The sequence below is a fragment of the Wallemia mellicola genome (assembly GCF_000263375.1).
Source record: "Wallemia mellicola CBS 633.66 unplaced genomic scaffold WALSEscaffold_5, whole genome shotgun sequence".
NCBI lineage: Eukaryota > Fungi > Basidiomycota > Wallemiomycetes > Wallemiales > Wallemiaceae > Wallemia > Wallemia mellicola.
In genome coordinates, this window is record NW_006531962.1 from 167,659 (window position 1) to 183,866 (window position 16,208).

At 42.3% G+C, this 16,208-nt stretch overlaps 9 protein-coding genes across 9 annotated transcripts; 5 read left to right on the forward strand and 4 right to left on the reverse strand.

Annotated features, from left to right (window-relative positions):
- Positions 1 to 113: 113 nt before the first annotated feature.
- On the forward strand, positions 114 to 1,564 carry WALSEDRAFT_56783 (hypothetical protein; the record flags this gene model as incomplete). Its single annotated transcript, XM_006957195.1, has 2 exons — positions 114 to 1,324; positions 1,372 to 1,564. 2 exons carry the CDS (start codon positions 114 to 116, stop codon positions 1,493 to 1,495), a joined length of 1,335 nt encoding a protein of 444 aa, XP_006957257.1. The 3' UTR covers positions 1,496 to 1,564.
- Positions 1,565 to 1,663: 99 nt separating this feature from the next.
- On the reverse strand, positions 1,664 to 5,924 carry WALSEDRAFT_16440 (multidrug resistance-associated ABC transporter; the record flags this gene model as incomplete). The annotated part of the gene is made up of 5 exons (XM_006957098.1): positions 1,664 to 2,196; positions 2,241 to 2,367; positions 2,414 to 4,046; positions 4,095 to 4,975; positions 5,025 to 5,924. The coding sequence occupies 5 exons, from the start codon at positions 5,922 to 5,924 to the stop codon at positions 1,664 to 1,666; spliced, it is 4,074 nt and encodes a 1,357-aa protein (XP_006957160.1).
- Positions 5,925 to 6,551: 627 nt separating this feature from the next.
- On the reverse strand, positions 6,552 to 7,395 carry WALSEDRAFT_27852 (hypothetical protein; the record flags this gene model as incomplete). Its single annotated transcript, XM_006957196.1, has 5 exons — positions 6,552 to 6,883; positions 6,923 to 7,075; positions 7,115 to 7,216; positions 7,263 to 7,316; positions 7,365 to 7,395. 5 exons carry the CDS (start codon positions 7,393 to 7,395, stop codon positions 6,552 to 6,554), a joined length of 672 nt encoding a protein of 223 aa, XP_006957258.1.
- An 87-nt stretch (positions 7,396 to 7,482) lies between these two features.
- Positions 7,483 to 8,835, reverse strand: WALSEDRAFT_56784 (hypothetical protein). Its single transcript, XM_006957197.1, has 2 exons — positions 8,663 to 8,835; positions 7,483 to 8,618 (listed from the first exon to the last, which is right to left on the reverse strand). The coding sequence occupies exons 1-2, from the start codon at positions 8,727 to 8,729 to the stop codon at positions 7,582 to 7,584; spliced, it is 1,104 nt and encodes a 367-aa protein (XP_006957259.1). The 5' UTR covers positions 8,730 to 8,835; the 3' UTR covers positions 7,483 to 7,581.
- A 130-nt stretch (positions 8,836 to 8,965) lies between these two features.
- On the forward strand, positions 8,966 to 10,151 carry WALSEDRAFT_53899 (Metallo-dependent phosphatase; the record flags this gene model as incomplete). The annotated part of the gene is made up of 6 exons (XM_006957198.1): positions 8,966 to 9,112; positions 9,160 to 9,537; positions 9,585 to 9,759; positions 9,808 to 9,898; positions 9,943 to 10,021; positions 10,068 to 10,151. 6 exons carry the CDS (start codon positions 8,966 to 8,968, stop codon positions 10,116 to 10,118), a joined length of 921 nt encoding a protein of 306 aa, XP_006957260.1. The 3' UTR covers positions 10,119 to 10,151.
- A 49-nt stretch (positions 10,152 to 10,200) lies between these two features.
- On the forward strand, positions 10,201 to 11,948 carry WALSEDRAFT_68051 (WD40 repeat-like protein; the record flags this gene model as incomplete). The annotated part of the gene is made up of 4 exons (XM_006957199.1): positions 10,201 to 10,410; positions 10,454 to 11,662; positions 11,710 to 11,831; positions 11,884 to 11,948. 4 exons carry the CDS (start codon positions 10,201 to 10,203, stop codon positions 11,894 to 11,896), a joined length of 1,554 nt encoding a protein of 517 aa, XP_006957261.1. The 3' UTR covers positions 11,897 to 11,948.
- WALSEDRAFT_59845 (Lipoate synthase) lies at positions 10,213 to 13,412 on the forward strand. Its single transcript, XM_006957200.1, has 6 exons — positions 10,213 to 10,410; positions 10,454 to 11,662; positions 11,710 to 11,831; positions 11,884 to 11,989; positions 12,037 to 13,161; positions 13,206 to 13,412. Exons 4-6 carry the CDS (start codon positions 11,951 to 11,953, stop codon positions 13,347 to 13,349), a joined length of 1,308 nt encoding a protein of 435 aa, XP_006957262.1. The 5' UTR covers positions 10,213 to 10,410; positions 10,454 to 11,662; positions 11,710 to 11,831; positions 11,884 to 11,950; the 3' UTR covers positions 13,350 to 13,412.
- Positions 13,413 to 13,567: 155 nt separating this feature from the next.
- WALSEDRAFT_31809 (ribosomal protein S21e) lies at positions 13,568 to 14,033 on the forward strand. Its single transcript, XM_006957201.1, has 3 exons — positions 13,568 to 13,594; positions 13,641 to 13,865; positions 13,915 to 14,033. Exons 1-3 carry the CDS (start codon positions 13,591 to 13,593, stop codon positions 13,944 to 13,946), a joined length of 261 nt encoding a protein of 86 aa, XP_006957263.1. The 5' UTR covers positions 13,568 to 13,590; the 3' UTR covers positions 13,947 to 14,033.
- On the reverse strand, positions 14,007 to 16,176 carry WALSEDRAFT_31811 (polyadenylate binding protein). The gene is made up of 2 exons (XM_006957202.1): positions 15,650 to 16,176; positions 14,007 to 15,598 (listed from the first exon to the last, which is right to left on the reverse strand). The coding sequence occupies exons 1-2, from the start codon at positions 16,067 to 16,069 to the stop codon at positions 14,105 to 14,107; spliced, it is 1,914 nt and encodes a 637-aa protein (XP_006957264.1). The 5' UTR covers positions 16,070 to 16,176; the 3' UTR covers positions 14,007 to 14,104.
- Positions 16,177 to 16,208: the final 32 nt, after the last annotated feature.

Here is a 16,208-nt window from a genome sequence, read left to right on the forward strand (position 1 = left end):
ACTAAATAACTGATTCATGCCCCTTATATTTATCACATTTATCACGTGACAGTTTGTTATGTTTAAATTCCTACCCCGCTTCTTGTCTCCACACAATTTAAATCTGAACAACGATGACGGCGACGCTGATTGAAACCCAAGCTAAAACTAGCTGGTTATTTAATAGCAGGCGTTTAAGAGTCTTATTTTGCGCTATTTTACTTTCCCTCCTTTGGTTCTTCTTAGATGATTACAGCAGGGAAGAGGACAGTGCGACCTATAGGGCATCTATCGCTGCTATTCCACAAGCGAGAACTCTCTCACAACATAAAATAGTTGATAGCAACAGCTGTCAGGACCCTTACAGCAAATTCGGGAGGTTACAGGTGGACCTGCAGACGAAACAGGAAAATGTCTGGATACCCTACGACAAAGACTGCCAACCGCCGAGGCTGATGGCTAGCCTCCTTAATAACTTAGACCTCGACAATCATTGGTCTCCAGCCTCTTCTCCTTCTACTCACAGTCAGGATTTCGAAGACATCTCTTTCGTCAAAAACAAGACTGTTCTGGTAGTTGGAGATAGCATCGCAAGAGAAACAGTCAGATACTTCTGTGAACTCCTTGGAGAGGACGTTGTCAACCTCAATGACGACCACCCTTGGTCACCTTTTAAAGAATACACGAGCGGTGAGAGAACAAGACGGCGAGCACCACGCGAGAGTAGCTTACCAAACGTCTGTTATATACCCTCAATTGATTTCATGATCATACAAATGTTCCATTTCGGTTTAGACCAGGAAGAATTCTTCAAAGACAAGGAACAATATAATCCACCAAACAACTTCGAAGATAGACTTAAAGTACATGGAAGAGATGTCTTCGATTATATCCACAATGACAAGAACCCACCTGAAATGTTCGAAGGTGCCGTACCACGCAAAACACCAAAACCGGACTTGGTTGAAGTGAGCTCTACGCTTTGGGATCTCGCACGTTTTGCAAAGATTGATATAAATAAAAATACCTCAACATTAACAGATTTGGAAGAAGATAGATTAGATTTCTATATGAATAGAATGACGGACGTTTTGGATACGACACTTGAAGAGTTTCCGGATTCACAGCTGGTCTGGCGTACGTCTCACTATCCTTCAGATTGTAACAATAATAAACTCGACTGGATTGGAAGGGATTTAGCTAGACTTGAGCAAGAGCGAGAACATCAAAATAAACCCTACTTTCATTCAAATAGGTTGTTTCAACTTGAGCAAGCTACTAGGCATGTTCTCAGTCAACCAGATTATCAAGACCAAGTGAGAATCAACGAATGGGGACATCTCATGTGAGTGAAAACTAATTGATGTAGGAAATTTCCTAATAAAACTACAGGTTTGGTCAACATGCTCACCAAATAGATCAATTACACCCATCGATGCTTCCAGGAGGGTGGCTATGGGGAGATACCATGCTTTACGAGCTCAGAAGGGCTGTTGAATTAGCCTCATACTATTAAGTATGAAACATAACACAAGGGCAGGTCCCTAGTGCAGTTTTAAATTATACTTGTCGAGCTTACTATTACTCTTCAAATGTACCGTAATTTGTACTGAAATTGTTGTATAATAAAATGAAATTACAATGAATAACTAGTAACTAGTTTTAAATATTTTGAATGTCTATATTAATCCGATTCGTTGGCAATCTTACGCAATGTACTAAACTCTTGTGATCCAGTTGCTTTACACATTTTGAAGAATCTTGAAGTTGTCTGCGAAAGTAACTCAGATGGTGATGCAAGTTCGACTATATTTCCATTGTCCATAACTGCAATCAAATCGTAATCTATAACCGTACGCAATCTATGAGCAATCGTGAATATAGTCGATTGACCGAATTCTTCACGTATTGTGCGTTGAATTAATTCATCAGTTTTGTAGTCAACTGCTGATGTTGACTCGTCAAAGATGATAACCTTGCTACGATTGAGGATTGCCTTCGTTATAACGAGTAATTGACGTTCACCAGAACTGAAGTTTTGACCATTCTCATCTACCTTGGTATTCAAATTGACGAACACATTCTTATTTTCCTTTTTGTCGTTGTCTTGGTCATCAATGAGGTGAACACGACGAAGCGCTTCTAAGATTTCTTCATCACTGAATTGGTTGTAGAGATCAAGAGCCTCCCTTAATGTACCAGACATAATAGTTGGATCTATATAGATGAGCATCATAGTTCAATACGCCAGTTCTACTCACCTTGTGGAACTATCTGTAACCTTGAGCGTAAGTCTGTAAGACCAATAGTCGAGACGTCAATACCATCAATAGTGAGTTTTCCAGAAGCTGCCTCAGTGAATCTAAAGAACGCACTGGCGAGAGTAGACTGTAGTATTTTTGTTAGTGATTTCCCAGTAATTGAATAAACTAACCTTTCCACAACCAGTTGGACCAACGATACCAACCTTGGACTTACCAGGTACCTTGAGGTTTATATCCTTCAATACGAGCGGTAACTCAGGTGCGTATGCCAAGTTAAAGTTCTCGAATTGAACCTCACCAACGTCTGGCCAAGTAGCTGGTGGGCGTGGCTCAACGTACTCATCTGCCTCGGATGGTAACTCTGAGTATTCTTTGACACGCTCAAGTGCAACCATGGATTGCTCAAGCGATGTGAGACGTCTTACAGCTAAGATGAGATTCTGGGACACAGTCATAGCGAATGCCAATGCGAAACCTGCTTTACTTGCACTTATGTTACCCTTTGCGACAATAACAAGTGCAGTGCAACCAATTAAACAGGAACTGAAAAAGTTGAATCTACCACTGAGCCATCTTGATAATGTCCAAAGCCAGTACCATGGCTTGTTTGAGTTATCGATCTTCTCAAGCATCTCTGACATTTTGAGACCATTACCGAACGCACGGATAGTAGCTACACCAGATATAGTCTCGGCGTATAAACTGTAGACAGGAGATTTATAAACAGATTCAATTCTTCTCAGCTCGCGTGAAGCGGTGTTATACATTTTTCCAACTTGGTAGTAAAGTACTGAGAGGAGTCCCAAACCAATTATGGCAGGTATACCACCAATAAGCATAACTGAGGCAAATGAAGCGACAATACCAAGTGCATTAACTATAGAGCGACCGAGGTTGTCCGCCAGAGATGAATCAATACCTTCGAGATCTTTACCAAATCTGTTGAGAAGTCTACCCTTTGAAACCGTATCGTAGAACCTAAGTGGTGCTCTCATGCAGCTCTCAAGCATATTATCGTGGATGATCTGACTTGCTTTGATTGAACCGAGGTAAAGGATAAGCCAGCGGAGAGAACCAACTACGATACCGATCATGATAACAACACCGTAGACAGAGATCCAACGAAGAGTGGATGATTTTGATACAACGCCTCCAACGTAACTATTTGACCATTGTGACAAAATCCAGTTCTCGACCATTGGCGATACTGCTGCCAATACGAACATGGATGTAAACAATGACCAGTACATTCTTCCACCCATGCTCTTGAGTAGTGTGAGATATACATCCTTGCTTACACGTCCGACAGCCCTTGTCTCATCCTGTATAAGCTTACGAGGAGTCTTTTGCTCAATCGTTCCCGAAGATGATGTCTGAGACTTTTCTTGAGAATCTCTCCTTTCCTTGTTTTCGCCTACAGTCTTTTCACTATCGTCGTCAGATCCAGAGCTAAGTTCAGCCTCGTACATTTCCTCCTCATTGTCAATTGTGCTCATTGAAGAGATGAGGTTGGTGTAGAGTTCACTTCCATGGAAGTCTTCAGCTGAGCCAGTGTACATCATTTGACCATTGTCGAATACAATTACATTGTCAGCCGCTTGTCCAACTAGTTGGATATGATGTGAGACCAAAACTACATTACGGTTTTCGAGCAGAGGACCTTTAATACACTTCTCGAATATCCATGCAGAAGTGTGCGAGTCAACAGCAGAGAGAACATCGTCGAGGAGGAGTGTCCTGGCGCGTGAGTAAACTGTTCTTGCAAGTGACACTCTAGCTTTTTGTCCACCAGAAAGGTTAAGGCTAGAACATATTTAGTAAGGAAAGACATTTAAAGAACACTTAACTCACCCTTGTTCACCAATTTCGGTCTCATCTCCATCCTCCATGTAGTTAATATCAGATCTCAATGAACAAGCATCCAAAACTTCGTTATATCTCTTCTCATCGAATGGATGGTAGAACAGGATGTTGTCTTTGATACTTGCATTCATCAACCATGGAACTTGAGGTGCGTAAGCTACCATTGAATCAATGAGCCAATCAGCTTCAGATGGTTTCTCCTTAGGGAAGTTGACCATTGTGTTGAAGTCAGATCTAGGAACTCTGAGTGATCCACCAACAAGGTCAGCTTCACCGAGCAATCCATTCAAGAATAATGTCTTTCCTGAACCAAGCTTACCACAAACGAGTGACAACTGACCAGGTATAGACTCAAAGTCGATGTCATGGAGTGTGAAAACCTCATCAGTACCATTTGTAGGCCATGCAAAAGAAGTTGAGCGGAGAATAATATGACCATCATTACTGATCTGTATGAAGGAGCCTGGATGGCAGACGTTGTCGACATCTTGACTAGATAGATAAGCAGCTATACGACGTACACTGACGAATGTCTGGAGGAATCCAATAAAACATTCAGGAAGACCATTGAGCGCGAATTGCATCTCATTGAATACTGATACACTCGCGAATGCGATCGCAGGTGTCAGTGGAAGACCTCTGTAGAGAGTGTAATGCATAAATGCAGTCAGTGAGACTAAAAATGGTGATGAGTCCCAAATTAAGTTGAATGCAACTTCAATAAGGTAGTTGAGCTTTTGTTGATAGAGTTCAGCTCTTCTTACACCCAATACACGTGACATTATCTGGCGTTCGCTACCAGCTAACTTTATTATCCTAATTGAGGAGAGAATTTCTGTCATTATGCTGGTCCTGCGATCGCGAGCTTCCTAGAGAAAATGTAAGTAAGTGTCTCATCGACATAAAGTAAGTACCCACCATCAGATTGTCTTGAGCTTTAACGACAAATTTACCAGAGTAGTGGTTGAGTGGTAAGAACAAAACGATAACGAGTAATCCAATAAGGGCTGAATGACCAAGCAAAGAGTAAAGGAATATTGATCCCACAATCAACTCGATCGGAGCGTCCATGAGAGTAAATACCATTATGCTAGACTGGCTAATCCTGTCAGCATCGACAGTCATGAGCGTCATTACTTGTGATTTAGACTTGACTTCAATCTCATCCTCTGCCTCATCATTGCTAGATGACGCAGCTGAGATATCTTTTCTCGACATCGTTTTAGCGAAAAGAAGCGAATTTAATTGGGTTCTGATTCTACCGACAAACTGTGTAGCTGCAAATGACCAAACTTGTCCGCTGAAAAGAGATAATACTATTGATGAGAAGAACAGACATGTCGCGTAATACCATTGCCAACTCCTGCTCTTGTTCTCTTCAATAGATGACAAGAGCTTCTTGAGGAATATGGCAGGCGTATAATATAAACTTGCAATAAGAAGGGACAAACTGACAAGCATGCCAATTTGGTATCTGTTTGCCTTGAGGATATTGATGAAGAGAGGCATTGCACTGACTTCAGAATTCTTCGAATATTTTGGAAGTGGGTTGAGTCTTAATGTTCTTCTTATCTTCTCGAAGAGCGCCTTACCGCGTAAGTAAGGTGGTACGAATGGTAGATCGTCAATCGTCATGGACGATGGTCTCTCGTAACCAAATCTAACAATTGGTGTAGCATATGTGAAGAACAATGTGTCGAACATCGATCCGTTAGTCGATTGACAGACTTCCGATGATTTCACTTCACTCTTGTGATCATAGTCAGGGTGATGCAAAAGATCAGGACCTGGCTTTTTAAATATAACGGCAATGAGCATGCCAGCGATTGTAATAAGTGGAACAACGCTCGTGGTCGACTTAGGGTGCAGGTAAATGACAGTATTGGTGAGCAGGCTGAGTGCAGATGAGACGGCAAGCAGATAGTTGAATGAGAAGCTCTGAGTGCCCATATATGCGAGCGCTAAAAATGAAGCTACCTGCAGCCAACCAAGAACACTGAAGCCGACATCGTAACCTTCCATCAAGCCAAAACCGAATTCAGAGCTGTACCATGCTAAACTGAGTACTCCTGAAGAAAACAAGAAGTAATCTAGCATTCTATTACGATGCTTGTAGTTGTTAGGGTTGATTGGTGCATCATTATATACATATTCGTCCTTCGTAGGCAGCGCAACTTTATTAAATTTATGGTTTATGATTAAGCCGCCGAGAGTTGATGCCACCGCTATAGCCGTATTGGCAAATATGCTAGTCAACCCTAGTCGGCTCATGGTGGATAAGGTTCACTGAAGAAATTAAGGTGGGTGGAGGGGTACTCAAGGGACCTTCGCCGGCGGTGTCAATAAATATAGAAATAAACTCGGATGTATTTTGAAAATTTAGTTATCGACAATAATTGATAATATGTCTCAATTTGACTACAGTTGAAGTGCCTAATTCAGGAACTACATGAATTTGAGCATATCCTTCAAGTCGTCATCCAGTTCTTCCAAGCCTAGCTCTTGATCGAGGTTCATGATATCTTCTTTTGTGGCTTCGTCGCCGCAGAGTGCGTCACGAACATCTTTGTACTTCCTCAGCCTCTTCCTATAGAGCGTCTTCCACTTTATAAATTCCGAATCAACCTTCGCGAGCTCCTCAGACGATACCATGTTATTGAGATCTTTACTTTCGTTGATGTACAAATCTAGTTCGATAATGCGTTTCTGTTGTTGTTCGATAAGAGCTGGAAGCTCATTGAAAGCTGGAAGTTTCTTCATTGCATTAATTTCTAGTGCTTTATTAGTGTCACTAAGTGAAATTTAGTTAAGCACACCATTGTCGAAATGACCAATCTGTTCATTGAGGCTTTTGCATTCTTTCGACAGGGTGTCATTATCGACTATCAACGCTTCCTTTTCTTCTGGCGATATGTCATCGTTATCGTCATTTTGATTAGCTACGAAAACCGACTGCTTTCCTGGGAATTCTACATGAGAGAAGAGCTCACAACCAGTGTCACACTCACCATAAGTCTTAGATGTTATCAAGCCTCTCTCAGCGCATACATTCAGGACTTTCTGAGTAGCAAGTTTGCTGACATTCTGACCGAGGTTTGCAGCGATATCAGCTGCATCGGTTTAGTAGAGCTTTAAAAGTGTCACTAATCATCATACTTGCTGAATATGGTCTGTTACGCTTCCTAAGGTACTCAACCACTTTGTTTTCAACTGTATTTTAGCATCGGTAGAGTGTACCTGTATCTACTAGGCACATACGTTCATCATCTCCCATTTTTGATCTTGCCATTGTGCTATCTCTTCGTTCTGTTTATCTCAGATGGTAGTAGCGGGAAGTCTGAAAAAAAAGTGAAATTTGTATTTAATGAGGGTGTATATTACATGCAATAATAAAATGTAAGTGAGTATAGTGTGATGAAGCCTTAAAATTGAAATGAGTGTGGATGTTTGGGTATTCTTGTTACGATATCTCCGCTTATGTTTTGTTACATCTGCAGGTGCAAACTCTCGATATTTTCGCTAGTACTATATAAGGTTTACTTTGCTTCATTTGTATATACTTTGTGCGTATCTTTGCACCTTTATTTGTCTTGCTTATGGATTTCTCGCTTGTGTTTTCGGTTGTCTCTGCTTTCGGCGTCTTCCTGCGACGAATATATCTCTTAGGTTGTGACTCACAGACTGGCAAGCCGTCTTCAATATTATCGTTAGATTTTGACAGTCGCTTATGCTTCGTCGTTCTCGATCTAGACAACGGTGATTTCAAAGGTGATTCTGGGAAAGAGCCAAAATCATCGAGTTTTCCAATAGCCAGTGCTGTATTAGGCTCATAGAAATAATCGCATTCCTCTTTTTTCTTCTTCTTAGTTTTCTCGCTCTTGGAGAATGTCGACTTGTGCGCGATGTTGTACTTTCCGATAGCTATACCGTTGTCGGGGTCAAAAAATCCGAGAACGAGTGACGATGGTGGCTTTTTTAAGTTACGCCCGTTAGAATCTATCGCTGAATCGTCTTGTGTCTCCCTCTTCCTCTGTGGATGTTTACGGGGTTGGCCTGAAACAGTGGCTGCTCTTCTTAGACCGCTGAGGCCACTAGTTTGTGTGCCTTTCTCTGGCGCACTCTCTGTGCTCCTCTTTCCTTCATTTTCACACTCAGGTTGCTCGACTTCCGGCTGAAGCGAACTGAAACTTGATTTCTTTGTTCTTTTAGTAGCGGTGCTTACTGAGCTAAGTGTTTGGGATGCTAAAGACGTCATAGAAACTTTCCTCTTGATTGACGACCAGATGTTTGACTTCCTTTCATTAAGTTGAGTGTCTTGATTTCTCTCCTCCTTCTCGCGGTAGTGGAGCTCTCTGTTTATGTCAAGATTAGCGTACTTCTCTGTAGCGCTCTTTTGTCTAGTTGTCGCCGATCTAGAGAGCAAAGTTGAAGCAATATCAGATGCAGTTCTCTTCTGTGGATTGTCTGTTATAGATTGCTCTTCATCTTGCTTATTCGCGAATATGAAACCAACTAAGGGTGTGAATAATATCCATGTTTATCTAAACTGTACCTACTGTCCTTGTTATCTAATGCTATCGCTGTAATCACGTCGGGTGCGCTAGATGTATATCTGTGTGGCATGATAGCTGTATAACTAAACCGATAATAAACGTCTAAACTAAGAATCTAAATCTTGGCCCAGAAAGTACACGCCTGCCATTGTCGATGAATGCCAGACTGTGGCTGTCAAGATTGTCGTTACATTCCAGACAATAGGGTGATCAACTCAGTAGTAACTGGAATAATTTATGATATAATTTCTGTCTTGAGCTTATACACCTAGAGTCCTTCGTTCTATTCAACAACCAAGTGCTGCTATGTTAGGAGGCGATTTAGATAGCCAAATAGCGCAGCTTAAGAAATGCGAGACAATATCAGAGTCTCAAGTTAAGGAATTGTGCTTAAAAGCTCGTGAAATTCTCGTCGAAGAAGCCAATGTACAATACGTAGATTCACCAGTCACGGTGTGTTTAGCTGCTTATCGCGTGATGAATTACTCAATTTAAACTAGATTTGCGGTGATATACACGGTCAATTCTGGGATCTGATGGAGTTATTCGAAATAGCGGGACAGTGCCCTAGCACGAACTACCTCTTTATGGGTGACTTCGTCGATAGAGGCTTCTACTCCGTTGAAACTTTCTTATTACTTTTAGCACTTAAAGTTCGCTATCCTGATAGAATTACTCTCATACGGGGAAATCACGAATCGAGACAAATTACCCAAGTTTACGGCTTTTATGATGAGTGTTTGAGAAAGTATGGTAATATAAATGTATGGCGATATTGCTGCGAAGTGTTTGATTATCTCTCGCTCGCTGCTATCGTTGATGGTAGGACATTCTGTGTTCATGGAGGTCTCAGTCCGATGATACAGACTATTGATGAGGTTCGTATTCTTTATATACCATAAGCATGTTCACAAATACACCACAGATACGTTCAATCGACAGGAAGCAGGAGGTTCCTCATGACGGTGCGATGTGCGATCTTCTCTGGTCAGATCCGGATGATATAGAGAGTTGGAACATCAGCCCTCGTGGTGCCGGATTTCTATTTGGTGCAGAAGTTGTTCGCCAGTTTGTGCATGCGAATGACCTCGATTTGATAGGTTGGTATCACCACAGATGAACAAGTGCAAAGCTAACAGAATATCCAGCACGTGCTCATCAGCTAGTTCTAGAGGGATATAAAGTAATGTTTGATAATTCGATAGTTACCGTATGGTCTGCGCCAAATTATTGCTACAGGTGAGTAGATAACGCGTTGAAACATTTCCACTAACGAGTAATAGATGCGGTAACGTGGCTAGTGTACTAAATTTAAACGAAAATGGTGAACAGGTATACAAAACCTTTGAAGCAGCACCTCAAGTGAGTTGATTTGTCGTATATGCCAATGCTAACAATCGATCCCTAGGATACCAACACAGTGCCATTTAAAAGGCCAACACCACTGTATTTTCTCTAATATGTTAATGTTATTATACTGCATACTTATAATATATATTAATTGCATACCGATTTGTCTTCTCTCTTGGATTGATACGGTCATGGCTACTCTTATCCCACCACCACGCCGCAAGAAGGCTAAGACTAGTCACGAGGATAGCAGCAACACCGAAAATTCTATAGAAGCTCCATCAGTCGTCGTACAGTTCACATCTGCAGATGATGGATCAAATTTGGGACCAGCGGTGAATCTTCCAGCTGATACGCCCCGTGAAGCATTAGAAGTGTTAGTTAATCAGTTGAAGGGTAGCGTGAGTGTGATTTAATACTCAGAAATGCTCTAACGACCCACAGTCAGACGATCCAGTACCATTCTCATTCCACCTCGACCTTGGGGATGTTAACCAGAACGTAAACCCAGAGGAGCAGAAGCTACAAGTGTCTAGGTTGCCTATTAGTAATAATATACTCACAGACGCACTCTCGCAGAAGAATATAACGACCTTTGGCTTATCTACAGAAGACACGTTTAAAATAATATGCGAACCACAGGCTGTATTTAGAGTCAGACCTGCCACTAGGTGTTCATCTACGCTATCTGGTCACTCCTCGCCGATCCTCTGTGCATCGTTTAGTCCAACGGGAAGAATGCTGGCTACTGGTGGAGGAGACTGTACAGCTCGTTTGTGGGATCTCGATACAGAACTGCCAAAACATACACTCGTCGGTCACCCATCCTTTGTTCTCTGTGTTGAATGGGAACCACGCGAACGAATGCTAGCATCCGGTAGCAAAGACGGTAGTTTGCGTCTCTGGGATCCAAAGACAGGTAGTGCGATTGGTGGTGCTCTCAAGGGACACACTAAGTGGATAACGAGTATAGCATGGGAACCAACACACCTCAACGCGAAGAACCCAAGATTTGCAACCTCATCCAAAGATGCAACCGTCAAGGTTTGGTCTAGCGACACTCGTAGATTGGAGTACACTCTTGGTGGACATACAGGTTCTGTCAATATCGTCAAGTGGAGCGGTGAAAATGTCCTCTATACCGCTAGTCAAGACCGGTCAATAAAGGTATGGAGCAGCGATGGAAAGCTTATTAGGTCATTGAATGAGCATGCTCATTGGGTCAACACTCTAGCATTATCGACGGATTTCGTTCTTCGGACTGGTCCATTCGACTGGCGGGGCTCTAAGCCAAACTCAGATGAGGAGGCTATGGCTATGGCCAAAGAGAGATATGACAGCCTTGTAAAGAGGGCTCCAGAACTTGTTATTAGTGGCTCAGATGATCACACTCTCTATTTGTGGTCACCACTCGCACAGAAAAAGAGCATTGCAAGATTAACGGGACACCAGAAGCAGGTCAACCACGTTGTATTCTCTCCAGATTCTAGATATATTGCTTCAGCTAGTTTCGACAACGGTATCAAACTTTGGGATGGTCGTACAGGAAAATTCATTGCCAGTTTAAGAGGACACGTCGCACCAGTTTATCGTATTGCTTGGTCAGCTGATAGTCGTATGCTCATATCAGCTTCTAAGGATTCTACACTTAAGGTTGGTGCCATTGTTAGTACATCTCAAAAACTAACAAATTGTTACAGATTTGGGATCTCAAGACTAACAAGATCAGAGTAGATCTGCCTGGTCACACAGATGAGGTGTATTGCGTCGATTTCGTTGCTGATAAGGTTGTTTCCGGCGGCAGAGATTGTACGGTTAAAATGTAAGTCTATTAGGAGTTTAAATAGACAAATCAGCTAATATAAACGCTTTAGATGGAAAAATTAAATTATATAGAAGATATTTGTAATGTAATCTAATTTACTTTCTTGCTGAGTTACTATGACGCTTAGATTAATAGAGAGGCAGGCAATAGCGATCGTGTGTGAGAATCTAATAGTATATAACATACACTAAAGCTTATATAGTGTAATAAACCACTCACGAGGTCGCTAGCTACGCAACACAAGCAGTTGCCACCAAAGAGTGATAAAGACACAGAAAGTGTCGCAAACCGCGTACGAAGGAAATTGAATGATGGATTAGGTCTCGATGATTTCTTAAAAGGACCTGAACACCTCACTGAGGCTATCGAATCAGTAAAAAACGAGAAAGAAGAACGTGTACAACTTGGAAAAACAGGTGAACCGCGCTTACCTGAATGGCTGAGGAGCAGTCCAGGTGAAGCTGTACCAACTTCAAATTCTTACAAAAAGATTAAAAAGGATTTGAGAGGTTTGGGCTTACACACCGTATGTGAAGAAGCTCGCTGTCCAAACATAGGCGATTGCTGGGGTGGCAGTACATCAGACGATCCAAATGAGAGAGCACATGCAACAGCAACTATCATGTTAATGGGCGACACATGTACTCGTGCATGTAGGTTTTGCTCAGTCAAGACAAGTAGAGCTCCACCACCGCTCGATCCACACGAGCCAGAGAACACAGCCGAGGCTATTAGTAGATGGGGTATCGGATACGTCGTTCTCACCTCAGTCGATAGAGATGATCTCGTTGATGGTGGTAGCCATCATTTCGCTAGTACGATCAGGAAGATCAAGCAGAAATCACCTAATATGCTCGTAGAGGCTCTTACTGGTGACTTCCACGGTAATATGGACTCAGCTAGAACGTTAGCTATGAGTGGTTTAGATGTATACGCTCATAATGTCGAAACTGTCCCGGAATGTACCCCATTTGTTCGTGATAGAAGAGCATCATTCGAGCAGTCTATCAAAGTACTTGAAACAGCGAAGGAAGTTAGAGGTGGTCTTCAAAATCCAAAGGTGAAGGGTATGCAGGGTCTAGTAACAAAGACGTCTATCATGTTGGGTGTCGGAGAGACTGAAGAAATGATCGTGAACGCTCTTAAAAGACTCAGACGGGCGGACGTCGATGTCGTCACTTTTGGTCAATACATGAGACCAACGAAGAGACACATGAAGGTCGACAGGTACGTGCATCCGGATGAGTTTGAAAAGTGGAAAAACGTGGCTGAGGAGATGGGATTCCTCTATGTTGCTTCTGGACCGCTGGTAAGAAGCTCCTATAAGGTGAGTAGTGTATGTGTGGGTGTGATAAGCTAAGAAGACAACAGGCTGGAGAGTTCTTCATTGAGAACGTCCTCCGGGGGAACAAAAAGCAAGGACAGGAAATACCAAGAGAGGTGAAGAAAGCGGTTGCTGATTTGAGCGCTGCAGAGTCACCTTTGAGAAGGAGGAAGGAGAGGGATTCTCTCTAGATGATAGCGAAATTGTATGACCTAAATATTAGCATGTATAAAGCATTTCAACAGTGTAGCTGTAACTCCTTAGTCGATTTAGAGAGACTAAAGAGAGGAAGGGTATGTATTTTTGTGTATTTAAATAAATAATTAAATTAATAAATAAATTTCTTTAAAATAAGATTTTTTGTCCATCGAACAACTTTTCCAGATTTGATACGAGCTTCTTTTTCTTAGCGGTCATCTCAGCGTAAATAAAATGGGTGGGTGAATAGACAAAAAACAGACGTTTTACTAACAATGCCTTAGAAAACGACAAGGGAGAACTCGTTGATCTTTACGTACCACGCAAGTGCCATGCTACAGGTCGTTTGATTACACCAAAGGATCACACTTCCGTACAACTCTCAGTCGCTCAAGTTGACGCTAACGGCAAGATGACCGATGGTAGAGAGTTCATCGCTCTCTCAGGTGATGTTAGAGCTATGGGTGAAGCTGATGACTCAATCAACAGACTCGCTACTGAAAGAGGTCGTAAGTCTGACTTTATAGCAACTCAATAGTAGACTAACCACTCACTCAGTCCTTCGTAACGTTTTCACTTACGCCAAGTAAGAAGGTTTTTTTGTAGCTCCTCGAATATAAACAAACTTTCTTAAAAAACAATAATTTTTGACAGAAAAAGTAACATAAATTCAAATGAAAATGTAAAAATGAAATACAATTTCTGTCCCAAGCGAGCTAGTAGACAGCTAGTTGACATCGTTGACATCTTAAGCAGTTGCCTCTGCAGCTGGTGCAGCCTCTTCATCACCTTGGTACTCGTTAAGTACGGCGATGGCTTCGTCAACCTTTGATTTCAATGCCTCTTCATTCTCGAGCAAGAATAAAAGTTCAGAGTTCTCCATTTCTAACAACATACCTGTGATCTTACCGGCTAATTCTGGTTGGATGTTGAAGATCTTAGGGTAGAGTGCTTCACCGAGCATTTGCTTTTGTTCAGCTGGTGGTGCGTTTGCTAAAACTGATGCGCTTAATGGGCCACCAGCTTCTTGCTTGGCTGGCTTAGCAGCACCTTGGGCAGGTCTAACTGGTACACCGGCAGGTCTTGGACCTGATGCTGGTACAGCTGGTCTAACGTTGTTAGCAGTTGGTGAGCCACCTTGAACTTGTGCACCGTTTGCACGAGCTGGTCTTGCTGGTCTGTAGTTTGCTGGCATGTATCCTTGTGGTGGTGGTCCATATGGTGATGGAATTGGCATACCTGGAACTTGTTGACCTGCTGGGTAACCTCTTGGTCTTGGTGGAGCGAAACCTGGTTGACCGTACATTGATCTACCACCTGGGTAAGCACCTGGTGGTGGTTGGTAGTACATTGGTGCACCTGGCATAAATCCTGAGATTGGTACACCTGCAGCAGCTTGATGTTGTAATCTCAATTGGTTACGTTGAGCGATTTGTGACTCTAATTGTTGACGTCTAACATCTCTACGTTGTGCTAATGAAACGTAAAGTGGCTTAGATCCAATCATCTTACCAGAGAGTTCAGAAACTGCTTTGGTTGCTTCATCTGGTGAAGAGAAACAAACGAAACCGAAGCCCTTTGATGTACCCTTTTCATCTCTCATAATCTTGGCAGAGGTGATGGTACCAAATGGTTCGAATTCACCGACTAATCTTTCATCATCAAAGTCGTCATCCAAGTTCTTAACGTATAAGTTAACACCTGCATATTTAGCCAACTTTTCTAATTTAGCTTGCTCGTAGTTTCTGCGAAGTTCTTCTTCACGCTCATTCTTCTTTTGAGCACGAGCAGCAAAGATTTTCTTGCCGTCAACTTCAACTTCATTGAGTGATTCAACTGCTTTAGCTGCCTCTTCGTGGTTCTTGTAGTTTACGAAACCGAAACCACGTGAGTTGCCTTGCTCATCCTTTTGAACGACTGCTGAGAGTATTTCACCGTATGGTTCAAGAATTTGCTTGAACTTTTCATCATCAACAGAGACGTCAAGGTTCTTGATGAAGACATTAGTGAATTGAGACTTTTGTTCATCAATCTTTGCTTGACGTTCCTTCTTTGAGACGTGGTGACCGACGTAGACCTTCTTATCGTTAAGAAGCATACCATTGACGTGTTGAATAGCAGCGGAGGCGGATTCACCGTTCTCGTAGTGAACGAAACCGTAACCACGGGAGTTGCCATTTTCATCGGTGGCGACCTTACATGAGAGGACGTTACCGAAGGCAGCAAAGGTGTCGTGAAGTGCCTGTGAAAATTTTATTAGCATGTTATATTAAAAATAGAAAGAAAAACGAACCTTGTTGTCAATAGCCTCATCAAGGTTCTTGATAAAGATGTTGCCTTGGCCGGTCTTACGGAGCGCAGGGTCACGTTGAGACCACATGATACGACAAGCTCTGTTCTTTATGAGGGAGTAGTTGAGCTGTTCAAGCGCACGTTCACCGTCTTGGAGGTTGAGATAGTTGACGTAGGCGTATCCTAAGGAACGTCTAGTGACAGCGTCTCTGCAAACACGGATACTGGCGACTGGACCAATCATGTTGAAGATCTCGAACAACATAGCTTCAGTGACGGTAGGGTCTAATTCACCTACGTACAAGCTGGCAGATTGTGGAGTGCCATTGTTGTTGTTTGATTGATCAGCCGCTGGCTGAGCTTGAGCAGCTGGTGCTTGTGCATCTTGTTGAACTTCAGATGGAGCTGGGGCTTGGGACATTTTTATTAATATTTTTTGAGTTTTTATTTGAATTTATATTTATAATAGAAATTCGTAATACAGATCCCTTTGATGGAATCTCTAGCGAGCTCTTGGTTGATGTTACCTGAGAATGTGGTAGATTGACTATCGGATTTTT